The following is a 25,324-nucleotide window of genomic DNA, read 5'->3' as shown; positions in this document are numbered from 1 at the left end:
AAGGCTGCAAGCTCTTTGAACAGTGAACCAACTGGGATTCAATATTATAATTCTCAATCATATAAAACAACATGATGGACAGCTCCGTCAAGCTCATTAATACTAAAGCAACTGCTGATAATTGCTCCAGGTTTCAACCTCTAATTAAAGCTAAGTGGATAGATTTGCATATAGTAAACAATAGAAGTTCCTTGCAACCACGCTCCCAGAGGTCTTATCAGCTTCACAAATACAATATCATTAAAACTTGAATGCTAATTACAGTTAATTTCTCAATGCAAATAGGAGTAATTCACTGGACATTTAGGTCTTTCTTGTTCAGACTTAGCTCTGCAGTTTATCTAAATGCACCCCAGACACTTACCAAAAATAACACAGCAGGAAGAACAAAACATTCCATCACTCTCCTTTCTCCATCAAGTTGAATAAAGCGATGTCAAATGTTATCAAAAACATTCAGATAAATTGAGCAAGGTAAATCAATTAGACTTCCTCCATTTGTTCAGTTTATCTTGGTAACAATGTAAGAAGAAAATCAACAACCCTAATTAAAAATCCTTTAGGCTAAGCTACTGCGCTCACATTACTTTGACATCAGTAGCTTTAAGACTTTTCAAAACTGCAGTAGTTTAACACTACCTATATAATAGCAACAACAAAAAGCACAGTAATCTGCATCTGTTGACAAAGCAAAAGTTACGTTAAAGCATCTTACAATAAAACACTTCTAATGCATCTGTGATCTCTCCTTCAACCTTCTGCATTGGTTATAAGAAATAAGGCAGTGGGGGAATTAGGTAGCAGGAAACATTCTCCCCATGAAACGGTAGTAAGTGCTCCGTGGGCCCCAGGAGCAGGCTGAGCAGTGAGCTGAGAGTGCCAGCCCACATACTGGGAGCCAAGGTTGGCCATGCCTAGTACACTGAACAGTGCTGGGCTTGCACGAGCAGCACTTGGTGAAGTGTCTGTGCAAGCCTGGTGCTCACAGCATGCACCAGTTGATCCTCAGTGTGTGCTGTCCCATCAGCTCAGGCTTTTCCTATACAGCTCTTCAGAGAAGTCCAGGATTTTCTCCTAGCTGTTTCACTTCACATCTCAACACGGACCAAAGTGCAAGTTGCCACCAGGGAGAGATGAGCTGCCTAAGAACAACTCATCTGTAGCTACTGTAAAATACTGGTACAGCACTGACACCATAGCTAAATATTGATGCTGGCTGTAACAACGAAAAGTTACCATTTTCTTCCCACTGCTACAAAGGCTGCATTAATGAGCCAGGTTATGATTTTCATTGACAGCCCCTACTATTTTTACCCGCATCCATGCAGACTGGCACACTCCTCCAGCCCACACCAGTTCAGTAACAGCTGGAAAGTGAGTAATCAGGTTTCAGCAGAACTTATTTCCCAACAGATATATTTCCTGGGGATGTGCATAAGTGAATTGTGGCCTCCTACACGGCCCACAGGCCCCCAAAGTCATCCCCACTGCTACAATACCTGGAGCCTCCTCCCCCGTTGTCCCAGCCTACTTCTGTCCACACCAGCCCACCCGCTTTTCCAAAGGAAAAAATAATTCTTCAACTAGTAGTGTGAGAGCCTTCACCAGATCACGCACAGTTGACTTTTTTCCCCTTCCCTTTCAGAGACCCTTCATTTTGCTTCTAGCTAGCTGCTCATCTCAGCATTTCTTCTACCAGTTTATCCCAGCCCTTCCCATAGAGGCTGAAACCTCAAGCTCACATCTCACAGGACTTCTTCCAGACTATCCAAGCTTGAGTTTTACCCTGAATGAAAATATGTAATCCAACACTTGCTATATAAAGTACTGCAGTTGAAACCAACTCCTATAATCAGATCGTTTAGCTAATCTGATAACCTAATATTTTATTTCTGTTGCCTTATCTTTCACTCCCTTCTGGTCCATCAGCAATCCCATAATCAAAATCCCTTTTGACATCAGTTCCTGACCCTTTTAAGCTTGTCTTTTTCCATGCTGGATCTGACTACAAAACTGCTCTCCCAAGCAAAGTGTGGTCAACTTTTGCACTCCCTCAGTTACACAGGACACCAAGACCATGCCTCCTCCACAAAGCTCACACCCACTGGCACATCAACCAAACCTGAAAAAAAATGTTAATACCTTAATGTTAAAAGTTAAGGCAAGCAAAATAAAACAAAGCCAGTCTTGGCTCTCTCTGCACTCTGTATTACCTGCTGCATTTAATGGCTCAGGAATCTGAGTCCAACACTTCTCTGCAGACTGAGCATCATGCCAGCTAAGGCAGAGTTATTCCTGCATTTGCCCTCAGTACCCATCTAATTATTAGCAAGTCCTTCACTACTCTGGTTTTGTCTATCGCTGCCGCTTACAGCAAAAATTGCCTATTAGATTTCAAAGTATACCAGCATTTTTGTCTTTTAAATTATTACTTTCCTTAAGCCTTTAATCATTTTTGTAACATCAGGCTGATTGGAAGTGAGGACCCTCAGCTGCAATAAGCACAGTTAAATGGCTTGCAGCAACAGCTGAGCACTTCTGCAGTGAAACCCCAAGTACATGATGGCTCCTGTCACATTCAAAATAATAATGCATAAAATACCTCAGTTCAGATTTTGCTGCTTTCTCACCACGGAACACTGACTCTGCTCAGATCATTCTCACTGACACTGTTTTCTGACATTAAGTTGGTGATGAGTGATCAAAACCAAAACCTTTACGGAGCCTTTCCTTCCCCAATCTGCAATTTGATTAATTAATTAATTATCGATTGCTGTCATTGTGCCAATTGAAGACATTTTGTTGAGTGAGCTTACATTCACACTCAAAGATTTACTTCAGACACACAACAGGGGAGCTCAATTCCAACCACTTCAGCACAGTCCACATTTTCATCTACAACATCTAGGAAAAACCACACATACCATCAGTCTACTTGGAAGTCAGTCAAGCAATTTCTTATTTTTGTTTCTGTGAAAACAAACATTTCCATTGTGTTCAAGAGCCCTTGAAAGGTTTTCCTCCTCCTGACAGTACCTCAGAAGAGCTGATAGCGTAAGGGTAGATAGAGTAAGGCTGCAAGCCTGCTCTTCACCATTAAGAAAGCATGATGCATTAAAGGGGTTTGATTTATTTATACTATATATCAGAACGATGTATTCTGAAGAACATTAACACTAGAAACATGCTAGAAGAAGCTAGGAAACAACAGCAAACTGGCTCAGTTCATGCACACCTTTTCCCTATAGATTTCATGCATTACAAATCTTACCAAGGAAAATCCATTCTTACTCCAGAATTAACTACTGTTTGACACAGGTTTAGACCACCGACCCTCAATCTAACCTGTGCAGGTCAGCACTTCCCTTGATGCCTACAGGACCACAGGATTTACATGTGGATTTCTAGGACCACCCGATGAAAAATAAGCAGAGTTCAAGAGGCACAGAAGGTTTCCAATGACCAGTTTGGGGGAAAGGCCTGGACACATATCAACACTTTTTTTCTTCAATATAAAAGATACTTCCACTAATGGCAAGACCTTAGTATATTAATAGCATCATTAGTGCTTACTAATTATTGTAGAAGCACTTAATCATGGTCAGCAGACATTTCTCTGTAACCAAATCCAACCTCTTTTGCAGACCAGCACACCGAGACAAGACAAGAAAACATCACAAGCACAGTGACAACCCCATTACTGACTCACTCCCCCACAGGCCTTGCTCCCAGTGGATTCCAAGTTGAAAATAATGCAGGTACAAACAGGAAGCACCCAGCAGCTCTTTCCTAGGGGAAGTTCAATTAAACATGACCACCTGTATACCCATAACAATACATGAAACAGTCACACAGCCAACACATCAGATTAGCTTCTGGGAAGTCTCAAGCCTCCCCAGCACAGGCCACACATCCCACTGTACCTCAGAAGAGCCAAGCATCTGCTTGCAATCAACCCTCTATGAGTATTCATAGCATTTGAGACTTGCCTTGGGTTTTCCAAACTTATCTTTTTAAGCTCTTCCCAAACTAGGCTTATGTTGCATGCATTCCTGAGCATTTCTGCCTGCTCACTATCCTGCTTTGGATGTTACAGTTGAAATACGTACAACCGCAAGTCAGAATAAGGACAAGGGAGTTATCTTTAACTAACAAGATCTGCTCAAGCCAGCCAATGTTTTATTTGGCTGGAAACGTCTTTGTTAAGTCCAGGTTGTTATTAAGTACTAGTGAGAATTTAACTTCATATTTCATACTCCACAGGCTTTTTTAGAGTCTATCATTTAACTAAAACCTCCCCAACACCTGTGAAGCATTCAATTATCCTCCCCAAACTACCTCATAAAGACATGCAAGGTGCACTCATTTCTTTTGTAAACCATCTCAGCTCTCCCTTCTCTAGCAGGACTACATACAAGGGATCCAGCAGAATGTCACCATGTAAAGTGATGCACTGTATATTTATCCAAAGAAGTCCTACACTCAGGAAAAATGCAAAGCCTGGTTTTCTTAACAAGGAGATAATGGAGAAAAATGGTCTCATTTACTTAAAGTACAGCTGCACCGCAATGGAAAGGGAGGATGATAAATTGCACTAACACATCCAGGTGACACAGCTCAGGTGGTGGTGCAGCTATGACAGAGCTCCTTCTGGTCTGGGTTCTCAAATATAAAGGGTGAACAGGGCGGGTTTCACATCTGAAACCAACTCTGGGCACTGCCACCACTCTAGAATGGCTCTGTGAGCTTTCCTATCTAGCTGAAACATGCTAACTATCCCTGGAGTCCCAAGGACATCTGCACCTGGACTTATGGCAGATTAAACAGGAGTGCTGCAAACCATGTAGAAACACATTCATCTCACATTGTTTCTTACACTTAAGTAGTTATCAAAAAAATCAAGACAGTTGTTCTCAGGCCAGGTAGAGAAAATACTTTCACAAGTTACATCTTTTATCTCTGGTCATCTTCAAATAAAGATGAAAACGCTGCCATTAGGCCTTTCAAAAAACAAATGCTACTGGGCCAAATTCACAACAACAAAAAAGGTAAAACAGCCCCGAGCCTCTTTCAAACCAACATCACAACTATAAATGAAGGAACCACATACAAGTGGAAATGCAGCACAACAAATGGTGACAACTGACAAATGAGGGTTGTGGCTCACAACACCAGAGGCAGATGGTGGAATGGCAATAGAGGTTGAACCACCCCACAAATATCCCATTACTGTTGTTGCTGTGTGACAGGTGGCAGCAGAGGGGTACTTCAATAGAATAGCATCTGACATGGAAATGCATATGAAATGAAGACATGCCATCAAACTCCCTCACACAGAAAAAGAAATCACCTCTATTAACATTCATCAATGCTTGCTGAACAATTACAGAGATCAAACAGTGGAAGTGAGGGGTGGGTGATGTGTTTCAGCAGTGGTGACAGTGGCCACCTCTACTGGAGAACATTTTTGAGCATGAAATGCAGGTTCCTGTTCACTGCCGGTGAAAACGCACAGCTAATGGTGGTGACTATGTTGAAAACCATTGCTTTGCAAATGATAATTTGCACCACCAAATAGCATTAACTGTGTTCTTTGTATTTGTTGTAGTTTCCAGGAAAGTAAATGAGACATTCCTATTGGAGCAACCTATGTACATCCTTTCACACTGCAGCTTTAGTTATTTGAATGAACTCACATCAGACAGTACTGCTACCCTGCTAATGAAACAATGTATTTTTATGATTCCTTTTTTTTTGTAATTTTTGATATCTAGATATAGTACTATAAGCTTGGTTGCCTTCCTAAAAACAGAAGGAGCTGCATGCTCTAAAGTGGCAAATTATAAACATTCAGGTATTAATATTGCATCAAGAATTCAGCTTGTATGCCTCCGTTGGCATCCCCGTGCTGGGATCAAGGAGAAAAAAAAGAAAAATGTATGAGATAAATAAGAAAATCTTTATGCATCCACTGGTTTAGTTAGACTGAGATACACCTTTACTTCTATATAATGCAGTCCTCTGGTTCAACTCAGCATTTCTGACTGTCAAAGCCCCTTGGTAATTCTGCCAAGAATTAAATAGGGGTAATAATGAAAACTGAACAGAAGGGAGATGGAGAGAGATTAGGGAAATGGGTAAATAAATATCCTACAGAATTTAACATTATATGTGTTTACATTGTGGGGGATCAAAGAGAGGCAGCATGTAAATACTTAAAAGGAACAAAGCTACAGGCAATAACACACATAATGACACAAGACTGCAGTAAGAAATAATATGATGTTTCAAACACAGTGCTTGTCTGTTAAAGAAAGCAAATATGGTAGCACAGTAAGTAAACAAGGGAATTAGAAAGCAAGGGAGACATTAATTCAGCAGGAAGGAAGAAAAATTGCCTGTTTGAAGACTTATATTTGTCTTGAGCTTGTCCTTGTTGCCAAACTTTGTCTTCGAGTATTTGAGAATGGAAGAAATAGATAAGGTCAAACAGGAATGCCTGTGATTAGCAGCTGTATGAAGAACCACTCTGCACCTCTGCATCTTTGGTTACAAGAAACAGCATTGTGATGATACACAATGGTCCAGTTGGCAAAGCTGCTCAGGCAAGGACTTAGGACATGAACAAGGACTGAGCAGAAGAGTGAGATTTATTCATAGAATGTCCTGAGCTGGAAGGGACCCACAAAGTCCACTGAGCCCAACACCCAGCCCCACACAGCATCCTCAGCCCCAACTCTATGCTATCCTGTGCTCTCTGTGAGGAGCTGCAGCCGCCACAAGGCTTTACCTCACCTCCCCTGCTCTGGGCTGAGCAAATCCAGGGACCTCAAGCTGCTCCTTGTACATCTTCATATCCCTCCTTTACACACTCAGTTTACATTGTGGTTCCCAAAGTTGTGTGCAGTGCCAAAGGTAAGACCACACAGGGATAACCCCTTCCCTTGACCTGTGAGCAGTGCCACACTTGGTGCACCCCATGGTCCAGCTGGCCCTCCTGGGTCAGCCTAGTTTACCCTCTCCCAGGGGCAGAAACCAACACTTGTTGGTGACTGTCCAACTTGATATCAAAACCATTTTGGTAGAATCAGAATCACAAATGGCAATATGTCCTCCATCTGCAGCAGGTACGTGGGTAGTTTTCCATACTACACAAACACCCTCACGTTCTGCTTCATGGATGCAGTAAACAAGGGAACATTTTGGCTGCAACATGCCAGAACACCAAAGTGATATATTTACAGGTCTGATCTGACTCAGGGCAGGTGAAAATACAGAGCACAAAGAGGCTGCATTAGAACAGCATTACCTACTTACAAGCTGGGAGGACCAGCCCCATCAGAACTACAGCAGTAAAATTATCAGCATAAAGCATGGCTGCCTCTACCACACTCAAGGAGGGAAGAATTCTTCAGAAAACGTATAACAACAAGTAATAGATATGAAAACTTGCTGGGTTTGGAATTTTCCTTTTCTTTACAGGAACCAAAGCCAGTGATGGTTGAAGAAATTCCACCATATCAATAACAGCACAGTAGCAAGATAAAAAGTTTTAAAAGAACACACTAAGGGATAAATCTGCCCCAACATCACCCACATTTTTTGTTCAATTCACATTACTTGCTAGATTATTTATTTTCACATCATGTCTGCTACTCTTCTGGAAAGGCCCAGTTGTGTGCTGTAGATGCAGGTACAGACTGAAACAGTAAGGATTTACCCACATAGTACATGTAAGAGAAAGTTCACAAGGGCAAAGAAAAAGAAAGCAACACTGAAACAGCTAGCAATAAGCTGATTTCTTTCCTTAGACAATTACCCAGAAAATAACTATTTTCTACATTGCCATCCAAAAAGAGTATGATTTCTCTTACTAAAAATTAGTATTCAAAGCTCCACTGAGCTGTAGCCTACAGAAGTGTAAACAGTTTTTGTTTAGGTAACCGATTTTTAAGGGCAAATCAAATAAGAGGAAAATAAATAATTCTTTTACCTGTTATTATCCCAATTAAAAAAAAAAATCCTCCTTGCATTGGGGAGGAAAAAAAATCAGGAAATCATGTGACAATGACATCTTTTTATCATTATTCTACTTGATTTCAGTAGGTAAGAACAAATCCCTACACCCTAACCAGCAGGCAGGCATCACTGGGATTTGATAGCTCAGCTTTGGAAAAAATAAAATTAAGGCTACTTAAACTGTTCTCTTCAGTATGGTCTTCATGCACCTCATACATGGGTGAGAACACATGGATGTTTCATCAGAATACAGAACTGTATCAGGCATATTACTTCAGTTAGATTATTCAAACTGCATTGGTTTTGCACCACAAAGGCTTTAAAAAGTACCACGACATCATCACAACTACTAAAAAAAACTTCTCAGGTAGAAGTACAACTCTTGCAGCCAACTACTTATTACAGTTACTTCTTCATAGGTAGCCATGAAAATTATATAGCATTTCCATACAATATATATAGCCCCAAGTATTAGCCATGCAGGGAAAACACATTTAATGAGTTGGCAAATAAGGCTAATGAAAGAATGCCCATTCTGCTTTTTTTTTTTAAGATCCAATTCACAGTATATTTATATTTTGATTTCCAACAGATACTATGCTCTAATATAATAGATATTTTTAACCTATTGCCCATCTGAATGATGGCATGATAAAATGATTTCCACTATTAATTGCTTATTTCTTTGCTTTATATAAGCTAGGTAAGTATCATCATGTTCCAAATAACTCTTTTCTTAACAGTCCATTTAAAAAATGGACCAACTTTGGAGAAAAAAAGTAGACAGAAATATTACATTATCGTTCCCTTTGTACAGACAAGTGAAAGCAATGTTTAAATAAAACAACACATGGCCTATACAGAAGAGTCTCAAAGTCACCAGATGAAAATGTCAAGTGACAGGAACCTTGTGAGCACCTCGCAGTGCTAAAATGCAACATCACACATTCTTTTCCTCATCGTTACATCGAGAAGTAAAAAATCTGATAGTGGCAAGTCACTATCTGCCAGGCAGCCCCTTAGACATTTGTAGGCGTCACAGAGGTACGCTGTGGCAGGAAAGCCTGTGAATAAGCAATTTTTATTTCCACTGGGTTTCTGCTGGAGTGTCACTGCAGTCTATTTCAAGAATTTGACCCTGTTACAACTATTACTTTCTACTGCTGCTCCTTCTGTGAATCCCATGAGCCTTAACAGGGATTACACCTTCAGAATGTCCTTCTACAGCAAATACGAGCCTGCTGAGCAAATATGAGCCTACAGACTGCAAACAAGGCGACAGGGAAGGCGTCAATGGGGAGGAGCAAACAATGGCTTTTCATGTCTGATGGACACAGCTATGGGCTTTGTTAGGACTTCTTACATGCCATCAACTTTATCTATGAATTTCCATTACAAGAACATTGTATTCAAGTGAAAACAAACTTCTAGATTCCAGGCAGCTGAGATCTGCATGCAAAAGAAGCATCTTTCTTTTCTACTTTATTACTTTTTTTTCCTTTTTCAATCAAAACGAAGATTTTTCCAGTACAAACTCATTTGGACAAACACATTATTATCTTCCCTACACCTTATAATGCACACTTTGCAGCAATCCCCAGGTTTTATGAGCTGTCTCTGGAACCTAGCATCTTAGTCCACTGCCTAACAGATTTGCACTTTGTCCTTCCTTAATGAGACAGATCATTATCAAGCACATAACCACATCTCTAGAAACCTCCAATCTTTTAAGCACAAGATTTCCATGGGGTGAAGGATGAATTACCACAGTTTAAAATCCATGACACATGAAAACTTACAAAATATATTTCTCAACAAACTTTTCTTTTTATCCCCTAAGTTCAGTTTGAGATGCGTATTCAGGTTGTTTTGGTTTAGTTTAATGAAACACTTTCTCCCTCTTCTCCATCACAAAATCACCATGTTATAAAGCAGCTACATCACCACAGAACAACAACATGGACAATCATGTTGTCCCTACAACACAGCCTTATTAAAGCAGGGCTGAAATAAAACAAATCTGCTTCCTCTGTGGAAGTGCATAACCAATGGTACAATGGCAGAAGCAACATTTAAGTGCATTATTTCTCAAAAAAGTATATGCAAGCCTCAATGTCATTACATGTGCTAAAAACATACCCTAAGCCAGTTATCTTCTTGGTGCCTGTAGAAAAGCCTTCATGGTGAGCAAAAAGGGTAGCCAGAGAGCAGGAGTTGCATAATCAAAGTCATTTATCTCAACAGGAAAACCATTCCCAGCAATTGACTAGTAAGACAGAAGAAACAAACTGGCAAGGAAACAAAAGAAAATTGTGTAATTGTGTGAAACGAACAACACTAATAGAAGAGCAAAACTCAACTGTTTTTAAGGAATTCTGCTGGTTTACAACATGAACTGACCCATCTTATTCCACACTGTACAGCCAGGTTCTATAGGGGCTAGGTTATCTGCTGATTTCCATGAGGCTGCAACAGCCCTGCTGCTGGAGCTCATTCTTTTGTCATTTAACAGTGGCTAATAAATTAGGAACCTGGGTTTAAATAAGTAGTAAAAGATTCCCAACACATAGACCTTTTGTTAGAGCAGCAGACCTTCAGCCCAGTCAGAGACACTGCTCTAAACGATGCCTGGATAATCACAGATTATTTACACAGGTTGTAAATAGAACACTTTAGAAGGTTCTGGCCTATGAATCCTTTCTATTTGCCAGGAAAGGTAGATGTAGTTAGAAGACATCAACATGCACCAAGATATAGTCCTTTATTTTGACCCATCTAGAATCTAAAACATCTAGAACATGACAGATGACCCTTCAAACCCCAGGGATGACTTCAAGTCATCAGTCCTTCTCCCATCTCAGACCCAAAGACACTAGACTTGATTGCAAGTGATGGCAGCCCCAACTCTAGTACATGCATTCAGTAAGACTCAGCTCTACTAGAAATCATGTAATACTTTAATTAAAAAAGAATCTTTGATTCTTATCTTCGAAGTACAGACTTCGTAGGGAATATATTTATCTAGCTTACTCTTCTGTACTAGCAGCAGGACCAGTGCAATGAGAAGACATTACAAAAAGGCTGCACACCTGCCTCTGAAGATTGCAGAAAGGCTTCACAACAGAGGGATCTCCAGCAGGAGATCCTTCCTCAGTGACAGTCAGCACTTAAATGAGGTCTAAGCTTGCTCCACCCCTTCCAGGCACACAGGTGAATTGCCTTCACCTGTGCTCCCAGGGCTGACCGAGTCTCTATTCCAGATGCTCAATCAGGCCATGACTCAGCAGTTTCCAAACACTCTTCCTAACAGCCACTGATAGAGCTATCACTTCCTTAAACAACTTTGCCAGTGCTTTATGATTTTCAACTTCTAACCTAAAACTGCATTTCTTTAAATTCAGACTGTTACCTCTTGTCCTATCTCTAGACAGATAATCATTAACATTTAAACTTTCAGTACTGTTTTATTCATTTATTTTTTTAAAATCTGTCTTCTCACCTTTGAAATAGAATTTCTGTTCTCTATACTGCACGTTCAGTCTTTTACTACGTTTGATGCTTTTTCCAGCTCCCTAATCATCCCTGGCTAAAAAACCGGGTATCCTGGTCCAGTTTACTACAGTAGAGTACCTAGAGACCCTACTAAGTCTCACTGATTGAAATCTCACACAATAGCTGCTCCTCTCTTGGTTCTCCCCACAGCATTACTCACTTGCAACACATGTTGTGCTACAAACTTTGGTTTATTTTCTGAGGAACCTCTGCCTAGGGCTACAATCATTCCATAACCTTTCTTGGCTGAATAAATATTTCTGTTTAGGTGTGACAAATAACACTTGATCTTAGTGAACTGGATTCCATCTCATTTAGTGAAATCCTTATTGAATCACAATCCTGTTTCTCAAATCTGCCAAGATCATTTCAGTACAAATCTTTTGGAGAGTGTTGTACAACTGACAGCAGATTCACTTGGGCTTAACTAAACTATAACTAGCTGCAGCAACACCTACATTCAAAAGAAAAAAAATCACAACATCCTGAACTGATGCAGATGTGTAAAGCACAACTGGTGCAGTTGAATGCAGCAGCTTCAATTATTAAAGGTATTATCTGAAAAAAATATCTAAGAGGAAAAAAAAAACAAAGAGGAGCTGTTCAAAAATGTAGGATTGCACTAGTCTTATTTAAGTTAAAAAAGTGCTTTTTTAAAAAAAGTGGATTTATGATGCTGCAGAAGTTTTCTTCCAAAACAGCTCTTCTGATTGATGGATATCAATCCACATAGGTCATTCCAGAAGTAATCCCTCCTATTAAATTCCACGGAAACTACAACAGATACAAACAAAAGAGTAACACTATTACACATAGAAGATTCTCAGCTACAAAATACTATTTTCAACATATTGACCACCATTAGTGATGTATTTTTACTAGTAAACAAGAGTCTGTATGCCTTGCTTGTAAAAGCGAGGTGACCTACTGCCACTATCACCACTTCTGAAACACACCACCCACCACCTCTCTGTGCTCACAGCCACTGCTTGGTCTCCATGACATGAGGACATTTGGGGTTTTTGGTGGTGCTTTTTATTTTTTCTTTTACACAAGAGCATGCTAATCTAGCAAGGCCAAACTCTAGCAACACTGAGCTCTCCTCACTTTGACTCAAAGGACCTAATAGAAAAACATCTGTATTTTGTATTTTACCCTGTCAGTGTACTTGCTGGTGGCAAGCAGGTCTCTTCTGGCAGCTCATGAAGTTGCATTCTTTGAGGATTTCCTCTCACTCCCATGCTAGCCATAACTCTTCCACTAGGAAGAGGGCAAAGAGTGTGGTCTAACTCCTTGTTAAAGCTTTACTGTTCACCCTTGCCAATAGGAAGTGATGCTGAAAACCGCACTGCTGGTCCCAGTTTTGTAGAGCTACAGCCCACAGCACAGTTCCTCTGTTTTGGCATCAGGGCAGAGGAAGCCTCTTACCATCTGGAGAGGACCAGCACTGCCTTTTCCTGCAAATGCACTGAGCCATTTTGGCTGGTGCCAACCTCAAAAATCCACATTATTTTATTTCTAGCTTTTGTGTAGCTGAGCAATTGTTTTAACTACAGCTTCTACCAACCTCTTAAGTTTTCTAACCACAAGCAAAGCCTGAATGAAGTACATTCTTTAAAATGTAAAGTCAGGTTCTAGGATGTTGAATGGCTTCAAAGGAGCACAAGCAAAGCTCAGTGGAGCATGAGGTCATCCAGCAAAGTCAGAACACATCAAGTAAATAATCTCAAACAATGTGTAAACATCAGGCCAACTTAATCCTTGAGAACAGTGATTACGGCTCCCCTGGTCTGCCCAATAAAGCCAGCAGTTAATTGGCCTACAAGATTTCTACTCTGGAAACAGATATAAGCAACGGAAAAGTCATCCATTGGAATATTTTTTACCTCTGCTCCTTTCAGTGAAGGTTTGGTGCCTGTAACAAGTTTCTCAGTAACTCAGGCAGTAGAGACATAATTGATGCAGGACAGCATCTGCTACTATTGCATTAGACAGGCCAACAACAAGAACATATTTAAATTATTATGTACATTTAAAAACCAATTTGCATGCACGCCAACTATTTATTTCTAAAAGAAACTCCTCGTATTGACTTAAGCTATTTTTTTCCCCACTAAACTACAGCAGTTTAACAGGAAATACACAGAAACATTGCTTAAAGTATCCTCTTGACAGAGGGCTGTATATACAATAGACTCATCCAGCACAAAAGCTTCATCCATGGCCAAAGAGCACACAAACAATCAGCTAACAGCACAAGCATCCTACAGTGGGCACAGTTACACCAACAGGCGCAGACAAAAAAGCAACACACGTTCTTGAGACTAGTAGATAATAAGTACAAACACTTTGGAAACCAAAAATCTAGATGGAGTAGCTGACCTAATAGAGACTAAAAATAGCTGGTGTGACGCTGGAAATATCACATGGAACATAAAAGAGGCAGGAGACAAATGTCAGGGGCTGTTTGATTTCTCTCTCAACAGTTCCATGGACGATCAAATTTGATCCTGATGCTCCCCTACCATAATGGCTATGCAAATTCTTGCCCATGGCTGGACTGCTGGTGAATTATGAACTCTGGCAATCACGTTGGCATTTCATTATATTCCCTCATCTCGTTTCTGCTTTTACCTGTCACAGGATTTTTATCTTTTATATTTTTAATACAGATACCAACTTTTTCAGATGAGATTTCAGCACTCCCCCAAGAGTTAACAGTTGCTCTGGATCCATGCCTGCAAATCTTGGATGCAAACAACACAAATTAGCATCAGCTACACCAGTTAGCTGTCATTTTGTCACACACAAAATGAGATTCTTCTTTCTCCCCTCTACCACAGCACTGCATTTAACAATTTGCAAAGTATGTCAAGATCATGCTAAGGTTCTCTTCCTCAGATGTAAACACACGTATACACACATATACAAGTTAGTTTTGAGCAATTCACAATCTCATTCCTGGTCTCTCTACATCTGTGGCATCCATCATTTCTCTGTTAGCAGCTCAATAATATATAATAGCGAAACAAAGCAAGTCACTCTAAGCGTATCTAATTTGAAGCTTATTATTCAAGACCATTTCCTCATTAAGCTAGTTTTCCAGCACTCATCTCCCTTTGACTGTCTGTGAACTGGGTTATTGTTCCCCACCACATGCTGTCAAGACTTTTCCTATTCTGAGTTCTTCTGTAGCTGTCAGTTCTGGTTCTGACCTATCTTCCTCTGAAGTGAAGGCAGTTTCCCTTCTGGTGCTGTAGAGGATGCTAGATGAGGTTCTATTCACGCTCCCTATAATCAATTGTCATCGTATATCTCTGCCCTTTTCTAGTGTTTGCAGCTCTGCCTAATGTAGCATCATTTGTAAATGTAATTAATGGGCTGTTTATGTACTCTTCAAAAATCATTAATAAAGATGTTAAATTAAACTGTGCTTAGCAGCGCACCCTGAGTCACCTTGCACACTTCTGTCCAACTTGATACATTGCCATTCATCACAGCTTCTCATTAATAATGCCTCCAGCAATTGTGAATCCTATGACATGATTCACATACAAAACAATTTGAATAACACTTTATTTGTTTTTTAACTATTTTTGCATTTCTATCTAGACTTGCAGTTTGGTTGGGTTGTTTTTCTGTTTCAAAAGGTAAGCAACGCATTCATATTACCTTCTTCCTTTCTTCTCCACTTGCTACAGCTGCAAGGCTTGCACAGAATCACAGAACTGTAGGGGTTGGAAGGGACCTCTAAAGATCACTGAGTCCAAACCCCCTGTCAAAGTAGGCTCCCATTCATATTCAGCTAATTCTTTGAGCATACTAGGGCTTACTATCACCAAAAGCATACTTTTATTCAGTACCTTTTCCAAAACTGTTTACTTTCCTCTTGCCCACCCACATGCATTTCATTTTAAAAAGCAACCAAAAATTGCCATCAATGAGCACTGATCTTCCCTTCCTTATTTTATGTGAGCAACCATCTATTTCTCCCCTCAGTTCCCTATTGCAAATAATTCTGTTGCCACAATCGTGTCCACATTTCTATGTTGCTTATTTGAGTCCTAATAAGTACTTCTGTACTCCCTACAAGCACAAAAAAATCTGTAGGGTTTTGTGGTGTTTCTTTTTATTTTTTTGCTCCATTTCCATTCCCTACCAACTATGTCTTACTATATTGGATCTTGTAGAATCCAATTGCACTTCGTATTCTTCTCTTCTGACTTCCAGTAATCTTCTTCTCCTTAATTGAATGAATTATACATCTCACTTTGCTCCAGGCTTGATTTGTTCATTAGGGTAGACCTTCAAGCAGCCTTCACTCCCCAAAGCATTGCTGAAATCACTAGACTTGAAGCTTTTCAGAACAGTTCACAATCAGTCATGTGGACTTTAAAATCTATATTGCTTGCTAAGCTTCTTAATGCTGGTATGAATGAATGGCTCTTGGCTCCTGCTCAGCTTGTGCAGCTGTGTCCTGCCATTCTGGGTGATGGTTTTTTGTTGCTTGTTTTTATCTTGAACAGGTGCAGAGTCAACAGCTCCTAACCAGCAAGGAAATCGTCCATGGATAGTTTCTCGCATGGTCATTTTTTCCTCCTAGAATACCAAGCTATTTTTCGTGAAGCACATGAAACCCATGAGCAGGACACATCTTTGTTATTTCATTCACATACAGAGTTAACAACTAGAATGCCCACAAATTACAGAAGCACTACAGATATGAGCACTGCTATTGATAACCAATGCCTACTGCAAATTTTCCTGTTTGAAATTTTAACGCTTTCTTTTTTTTCACAATTTATTTTTCTTTTTTTATTTTTCCCTCACTGATCTGAATGGCCCAGAAGCATACGCAATTGCCTAGAGGCAGGAACAAGAACATACATGGGCACAACAGTACCAAAATCTTACTGTCTCCGACACTGGGAATCACAGCAGGACGCAAATGCCCCTACATGTATAAACAGTCCTGGAGAAGAGTTCAGAATGTTCTCAGAGGTTACTTTCACTTCTAATTTATGTGCCTAGTATTAAAAGAAAAAGTCCTCATCAATTAACTGCTGTTTGGTGCCACCTCTCTTCAGTGGCTGCATAATGACAAAGAAGGCTCATTGAACAAACTTTTGACAAGTACAGAGAGGATGTTTTTAGCAGGAAAGGTGTGAAGAGCACAGCTGTTATTAAAGAAAAAATTATGCCATTTGTACTTTGTCAAACTAGGCCACACCTAACTCAGCTTGGAAGTCCTGCACCTCCCATGCTCCTTCTCCTCAAAAAGACTTATTTTCCATCTTTTTCTTTTTTTAATAGCCTTCCCTTCTCAAATATTCCACCATACTGTAACACCATTTGTCCGACTAACATTCGTTAGAGTAAGTTCACTTTCCAAGTTGCAAAACGCGCACTATTACACAACCAGCTGCAATGGCCTGAAACGTGCTAAGTGATGCTCATGTGATAACTTCCTTCTCTGCTACACGTTCGGGGAATGTATGGATAAATGACAATTTCAGCTGCTATGGCTGGAGCTATGGAATCCAAGCTCCAGAGATGGAGAGAAAATGGAGCTGTGGATGGGAAAAAAAAAAGTGACTCCATACTACAGAACAGAAGAATAATGACTACTGAAAGGAATATTGTCACAAGTGTCTCAGTGTGTGCCTTCAGAGTGCTCCTCCATACACAGCAGCCTCCTGCTCTTTGGACAGACAAGGGAATTAATCCAGCACCCCTACAGCAAATAGTTTAAATCATTATAAGGTGAATTAAGCAGTCCCAGATCTGTAACAGCTCAAATCATCACTGGATTGGTGCAAAAAATGTGATTTACAATCCACTCTCGGCAGCGGATTTGAAAGATAGTAGAGTTCAGTTAAATTAACCTAATGATGCTTTGCTAGATATTTCTTTTGCACAAGTAATCTGAACTTGAGTGCCTGGTATTTGTGCCACCAGAGAAAAATCAAAATGCCATATCACTAAATCAATATTAGATGAATAAATAGAACATCAGAATCTTCCTTTCTGGATAAAATCTGGTCTTTATGAAATAAATTGTACATCACTCCAATAATTACATGGAGACTGAATACATTATCAACAGCAAAGCCCACTTAAATAAAGAGTACTTTTAACCATTCTAAAATCCACCTCAAAAAGTTCACATCACTGTAAATTCCCTAGCAAATGGAGAATTAACTGCAGAAGTAGGGGAGAGAATTAGTATATGCATACAAGCATTTATCTGCCCATGGTACTTCAAAGTTGGGTTGGTTTACAGTTCATTTTCTGCTAAACAAAAAAAAAAGTTTCATCAAGCCACGGTAAACAATTATGCTTTATTTGAAACAGATAAAGAAACAATATTTTCTTGTTTTTCTTTCATTTTTGTGCTTCAATTTGAATAATGTTGGTTTGACTTCCTCCACTAGATTGTATCTGTCTTCTTCCCAAATTCTGCCATAATAACCTTATATTTTCCCTAGCTGGTCACTTCTTGAGAAAAGGCTTCCTTACAACCTTCCTCTTTAGGTAAGAGCAAAACAATCTTTTATCATCACAACAAGATGAAGACAGCTAAAGCCAGATCCCCGGTTGTTCACAACGGCAGAACTACTAGAGGACTTATATCACGTCAAACTCCCATCCGTGCAGTGATTTTATTTCACCCAAATAACAGGGGGCCATAGCTCATGGCCAACTATGCACCCACAACTGCTATGCCTTTGGACAAACAACCCCTGTACATGGCATGGAGAGGCTGAGGCTGCACATGCTATGGCACAGGGACCATACAAAGGCTATGCCCTTCCACCACCTCCAAACAGCCCCTGATAAAGCCACATATGCCTTTTTGTTTGTCTAGCAACTTTTTTGGTCAAATATCTACTTTTTCACATTATATGCATGTTATGGTTTTATGATTTCTGTTGTATTATTGATATTCCACATCATAACAACATGTGGTGTATTGGGAGTTAAAGAGTTAATGCTCCAGTTCTGCGGATTGTTGATAGTTCTGGGTGTACCTGCTTCAGAAGAGAACTACATTCCCCAGAGGACTTTGCAATGCTTTGCATTTTTACATATTTCCACCCAGAGGGAAAGATAAAAACTGTCTGCAGTCACGGGACACTCTCTCTTCCCTTCGGGATCGAGCTCAGCAGTGGGTGTTTGTTGCAGCCGTCCGCCTTCAGCGTTAGCGTAAGGCCTTCAGTTTATCAGACACTCTCTCTTGTTCATTTCATTTGTTTCATTAGCCTCAATTCCAATTATATTATATTATATTGTGTTATTTTGCTTTCCGATATCTTATTTAGTAAATTAGCTTTCCTCCTCAGATTGTTGCCGCTGTTTTGTTCTTAGAGCCATCTCCCTTCTCCTTTTCCCCTTTCCCTCTTCCCCTTCCCCGGGGTGTGGGCCCGTGGGTCCCCTGCCTCAATTGTCACGGTACCGGGTCAAACTGTCCTGCAAACCGGTGACAATGCCATCAAGAATTCCTTCTGGAATTCTGTTGCTGTAGCAATCTTGAAGCAAGGAAACAAAGAGTCAAAATAGGCTCTCATACTGTACTTACAAGTGATCTGATGCTGTTTTCTTTTGCCAGCTTCAGGGAGGATTTATAGCAGCTTGCCAAGTTCTCTTTGTGAGCATCAGTGAGCTGCCCTCTTGCTATCGGCCCAACTGTATGGATCACATCTGCAAGAAATGGAAAAAAAATAAAAAATTGCAGTTCCTAAAGAAGTTATTTCATGAACCCACAAAACTACTACATTGAAAAATCAATCAACTTCTAAACTACCTAAAAGGTAGGAATATTATTCTAAAACATTTACAACTGATGAACATATATTCTGTGGAAGTTATATGAAAGTGAGAAACCATGAAGGATTTTGAAGCAGGACTGCTTTTGGGTGTCATGGTTTTATGATTTTTGGTACTGGTATTCCACATCATAACATCATGTAGCGCATTTGGAGTTAAAGAGTTAATGCTCCAGCTCCGTGGATCATTGACAGTTCCAGGTATACCTGTCTCAGAAGAGAAGAAGAACTCCATTCCCCAGAGGACTTTGCGGTGCTTTGCGTTTTTACGTGTTTACGCTCAGAGGGAAAGATAAAAACTGTCTGTGGTCACGGGACACTCTCTTTCCTTTGAGATCGACTCAGCAGTGGGTGCTCGCTGCCGTCCGCCTTCAGCGTTAGCGTAAGGCCTTTGGTTTATCGGACATGCTCTCTTGCTCATTTTACTTGATTTATTAGCTTTAATTCCAATTATATTGTATTACATTGTGTTATTTTGCTTTCCGATATCTATTTAGTAAATTAGCTTTCCTCCTCAGATTGTTGCCGCTGTTTTGTTCCTAGGCCCATCTCCCTTTCCCTTTTCCCTTTCCCCCTTCCCCTTTCCTGGGGCATGGGTCCATGGGTCCCCCGCACCAATCGTCACGGAACTGGGCCGAACCTGCTCGTAAACCGTTGACATTGGGTTAAAGGAAAAATGAGAAAAATGTACCAAGAGTTTGTTATGTGCTTACCACAAACCACGTGTGGGATGTACTACATATTTGAAGCAGCTGCTCTCACCCTTTAGTGCTCTACTCATTGGGAAAGCTCACTGCTAAAGCTCAGCATGTAGGTAGTGATAAACAAGCTTGATTTTTTGCCCAATACTCAATGTCTTTTCTCAGCAGCTATTTGAAGAGGAGTAAAGTTATGATCTACAAATGTGTTCGTTATTCCAGGAATGTGCTTTTCCTTCACATCAAACCAGGTGGAGACACCACACAATAAAACAATAATAACTTATTCTGCCTGAAAAAGTTTAATGAACAAAAAGAGAAAGCACAATCAGGGAATATCTCAGGTACAATGCTTCCAGATACAGTGAAATCAGATGCAGAAATCAATCAGCGTCTTCAGAGTGCAAAATGAAAAATGAAGTTAAAAAGCCTGGAGTAAAACATGTTAAAGAGAATCCTAGCAAAGTAAAAGGTGTCATGAAAAATTAATATTTTCTTCCTCCCACATTTGCTAAGTAGCAGGCACATCTACTTCTCAAACATCATTCTTCAACAGCATGTGCAAAGGCGCTACAGTGAGTTATGGTGGCAGATGCGTCCTTTCCTCCCACCCCTTTTTCACCCCTTACAACACAGCAGCAATAAGCAGCAGCACCATTTTTCTAACATTTCCACAGAAAGGGAATGCTTCTACTTCAGGCACTGCAGGTCCCTTTGGTTAGGTTATATTCCTGTCCCTCACATGATAGGTTTCCAAGGATATCTGCTGCTGTTAGGCAACAGAATATTCCAGTTTACTGGAAGACTTTATAGAATCCAGATTATTAATGTTTGTCCAGGCTGCATTTGATTATTCCTCTCCCACCTACACCAAATCATGTAAATAATGAGAAAGTGACCAAGCATTAAGATGCAAACTGTCCCCATACTTATTATTACTCAAGGCAGATATTGGCCACCAAGTCGTAGTCTCTGTAACATTAAAGGCAGCTCACACACTGAAACATAATGCTTGGAATGCACCCAAAACTTTCTTTACAGTACTCATTAATGGTGGATATCCTTATAACCCAGATAAACATTCAGTCCCTCTGACCCTTCACGTCTCTTCAGGCACATCCCAATACCTTTGTGCATTTATTTTAAAGAGCTCTCCACTTTTCTTTCCTAAGCTCACTCCAGAGAATAGAGGCATCAAGGTGGCCACCACCTCGCAACACCTCCAACACAGAAGATACCTTCACAGGAGCTTTCTGGCCAGAGCTGAGCTCTGCTTAGGATACCATGTATTGATTTTCAGCATATATAAGCATATATGAGCATTTCCGTGCCCAGCAACACAGAACAACTGGCTGCAATGAGAAATTTAAACCCAGAAGAGCTGAACTTCCTAACTACTATGAAAACCCATCATAACAAGAAGTAAACAAAAGGTCAACTGCTCTTCTTTCCATTTTGGTCACAGTAATTTTCTCACTCCAGTCCTAGGACCAAGATGGACAGATTGAATATTCCCTGCAGAGTGTCAGAGCATATGTGCAACACCTACAGCAAACCCACCCCACAGCACTTCAGGAGATGGAAACACGCAGTAGGTGTTCACTCTTTGATAGCACGGGATCAAAACAAGTAGAATGGTTTACCAGAAAGTTTGGGAAATATATATTCTACACACACATTTTAGCTACTATAATAAACAGAGAGATATTAAGACCTAGGAAAACACACACACACACACAAAATAGCACTAGTTTAAAACTTGCTTCTCCTTACAAAGATAAAGTTTGAGCACTTTCATTAGGAAAGACTATCATTTCAGATGTCTGCAAACTCTAACTAAAGCAGTTTGCTTCAGGTTGAAACTTTCCAGGGCAGGTTCTCATCTGGAAACGTTAGCAGTGGGCTGCTTCAAAGAAAGAAAAACATCTCTTGACACTTTTTTTGTTATTTGTTTTTGAAAGGGACAAGCTGCAATTACTGAGCAAGGGAATGAACATTAACAGTAAATCCGATCTCAATCAAGGCCATTCTACAGTTATAGACACTAAGATCAAAGGTATTACAATGCATTTTAAGTTCACAACACCCACCAGTCAACAAGCAAGTAAAGTAAAGCAATGACTACAAAATAACAAGTCATAAAAGATAAACAAGCACAGAATCCTAAAAGAATTCTCTCTTTCAGCTAAAGCCACCTTGCAAGGTGCTACCGCTCAACAGTGGAAGCCTAATTCATGCTTTAATTTAGCCATGAGTTACTAACCAAGATGGGGGCTTGGGGAACAGCCCAAGTGCCCAATTCTCCCTCAAGTCTTTCTATACAAAACTTCCCTTTATACAGTTTCTACATGCATTTCACTCATTAAACATTTTGTCTCCATTTCTGTTATCCTTCAGTTTTAAGCACAAAAATTCTCATTTCAACAATGCAAAATGTCTCTTGTTACATTCTCTTTTTTAATGGATCTTCCTGATTTAGCATTTTCAAGGTACTTCATCACCAACTCTGCCACTACACCTGATGCAACATAAACACAGGTAACCTTCAATGCAATTATCGGCTTTTAAGTGGTGTTTTTGGTTTGTTTTTGTTTTTCTATTTAAACAAGTTTATAATAGTTGCTTCCTCAGAAAGGACGATTAAGATGGTTATGAATTGGTTTATTATCCATCAAAATTAATTTAACTGTTAAGAATTTATCACTGCCAAAAACTGCTTGTCTAAGGCATGTTCTTATTCAGAAACACATGATCATGACAAAGTAAGATTTTACTAGCAGAGCAGCACCAATAACAGGCTAATCTGTTTCCTGGTCAGCAGGTAAATGTGGAAGTAGAGATTTTACTTTTGCAAACTGTCAGTAAAATCTGCGTATTCATACATTGTCTAAACAATCTAGTATTCTGCTCAAACTACTCCCCAGTATGTCAAGATTTGAAGGCAGGCAAAATCCTTTGAGATTACACAGGCATAAAGCAAACAAATCAGGAAATAAAACCACTTCCCTAGCTTTCCCAGCCCAGCAAGTTAATATATTGAGGATCGGACTCCACTGCCTGAAGCAGAGCCATTTATTTTTAATACAGTTATGAAGACTGCTTTGATCTTCCATCTTGTCTCCCACAAGGAAGTTTAATTTCTGCCTTTGCCACACCCCCACCACACACAGCTGGAAAAATTCAGGTGCTGCAGAGCTGGTGGACACGAGTGGAAATGTCTACAGGCATCTGTTCTGAAGACAACCATGGGGCAGAGCTTCAGTCCCACTACCTCAGCCACCTGCAACAGCAGCCAGTCCCAGATGCAGACTTCTGGCTTTGCTAGTGGGATGGAAAAGTGCAAATCCTGCTTGATGGTCTCCCACATCAATCTACATGGGGGTAGAACAAACAGCTCTCACAGAGAATGCTGCACTCGTTTGTAATACTCTCATTTCTTTTTATGTAAGATGGAGCTGCTAGCATTGCTTTGAAGCTTCTGCTTTACCACAGCCAGTCTTTGAGCTGAGGATTTTGAGTAAGAAAGATGTTCCTAAATCACTTTCATTCCATGTAAACAGCAGAGATGTGTGCTCACATTTTTAAAAGCACACAGAGCTGCAGAGCCCCAGAGGTAGGAGTCTTGCAGCTTGTCTAGAGCCAACAACAATTGAGATTTACACTGTTATCTTTCATATTTGTGCTGCAACTTGTGGCTGATATGAGGAGAGCAGACTAGATCTGTTGCTCTTTTTCTAGTCTTCTGACTTTCAGTCATTTGATTAGAAATTCTGGCAGCCAAATGGAAGAGCGTAGCAACCACACATCCAACATCCATTTGCATGTGTGCATGCTCTGCATCATCTCTGCTTGCTTTCATTCCATTTTTTGTCTTGTTTTTCTCTGAAGCAATATAATGAATGCAGGCATCTCATGTAAACCACTAACTAATCTTGAGGGATAACAGGCGCTTTGGCATTTAAAATATCCCTGTCCCTACTTAGCTATCAGTGAAAATAAATGTAATTTGGGCATTTAATCAACCCTTCAAAAGCACAGTGACTCTTCCCTCAAATTCCCGCATGGGTCATTGAAAAATGAGACCACGTCTACCTTAACACACAAACCCTACATGTAAAAGGACAAGTAAGGCTTGTTTTTTTTCTGGTCTCCTTCATTAAATTAATCAGCCCATAAATCTTAACACATTGTCTTCCTCATGATTTGTGCCTACAGTACTTAAAGGGCAGAGCAATGTGGGCCAAGACGCAAAACAACTTCCAGCTGCAAAAGCATGAAGTGAAAAGTGACTGTGACTCACGGTCACCACGGAGGACTCTGATGTAATTCACTTTCCCCGTTCTTTGTAGAACTGATGTTAGATGGCAAAAATATTAGCATCGTGTATTTTCAAACAAATAAAAAGTAGAAGTTTTCCACATTTCCTGCCTCGCAGAAGTGAGGGCAACACATTCACAGCATTAACGAACCAGCAGACCAAGGCTAGAATCAATCACACATTCCCCTTGTTCATCCCATTGGTGCTTTCACAGCCCTAATCGGACCATCTAGCAATGCACAATGAGGCTGTCCTCCGTCCATCACCACCTAAGCCTGATAAATTTTAAGGAGGAAGATACTGCACTGTGTGTCACTGAAGAAAAAAAAGACATCTGACAATCAACCAGCACATCTAGAGCTCCATTTGTAAGTCTTACCAGCCAATTTCCTTAATAGGCACCACAAGACTGGTCCTGAAACTAATAGCCAAGCTTCAACTGGTAGAAGGTGCAAATCACCCCTATTCTTACCTACTCACAGTCACTACTCATGAAGTCCACATCACTTTGGCATACAGATTTGCTTGGCTTATTTTCTACTGCCAGTTACATGCATTAGCTCATAAAGCGTGCATTTTCAATGTGTAATAAACAACTGCTAATTCAAGTTCAACCTAAATGATTCCCTCAGGACCCCAGCCTAATTTAAGTTATTTACTAATATATGCCTCCAAAACTTGATTAGCGGAGTTGAATATTTTATATGCAAGAAAATATCTTGTATAGATCACACAATACTGTACGTGACATTTGAAACAGTTATGAGTATTTATTTGCTTTGTATATTTTCACTTTTCAAGGTACTGCAATTATCAAATATTTTGTAAAGCACACCATTTATAAGCAGAGAAAAAGATCTACATTTATGAACATTTAAAGCAACTGCCTCAGTTTTTAAGCTTGAATTAAT

General features: G+C 40.1%; 1 protein-coding gene across 2 annotated transcripts in view; it reads right to left on the bottom strand.

The window, feature by feature from the left end:
• Positions 1-25,324, bottom strand: part of MACROD2 (mono-ADP ribosylhydrolase 2) — an 840,242-nt gene that overhangs the window by 352,348 nt on the left and 462,570 nt on the right. For both annotated transcript variants that reach the window (XM_065739549.1, XM_065739548.1), the window contains exon 6: positions 19,151-19,272. In XM_065739549.1, coding sequence (XP_065595621.1) covers positions 19,151-19,272 — 122 coding nt within the window. The remainder of the gene's footprint in view (positions 1-19,150; positions 19,273-25,324) is intronic.

The sequence above is a fragment of the Cyrtonyx montezumae genome, unplaced genomic scaffold (genome assembly GCF_038088225.1).
Source record: "Cyrtonyx montezumae isolate F1298 unplaced genomic scaffold, pur_monq_1.0 scaffold_24, whole genome shotgun sequence".
NCBI lineage: Eukaryota > Metazoa > Chordata > Aves > Galliformes > Odontophoridae > Cyrtonyx > Cyrtonyx montezumae.
This window is presented reverse-complemented; position numbering and strand designations above follow the sequence as displayed.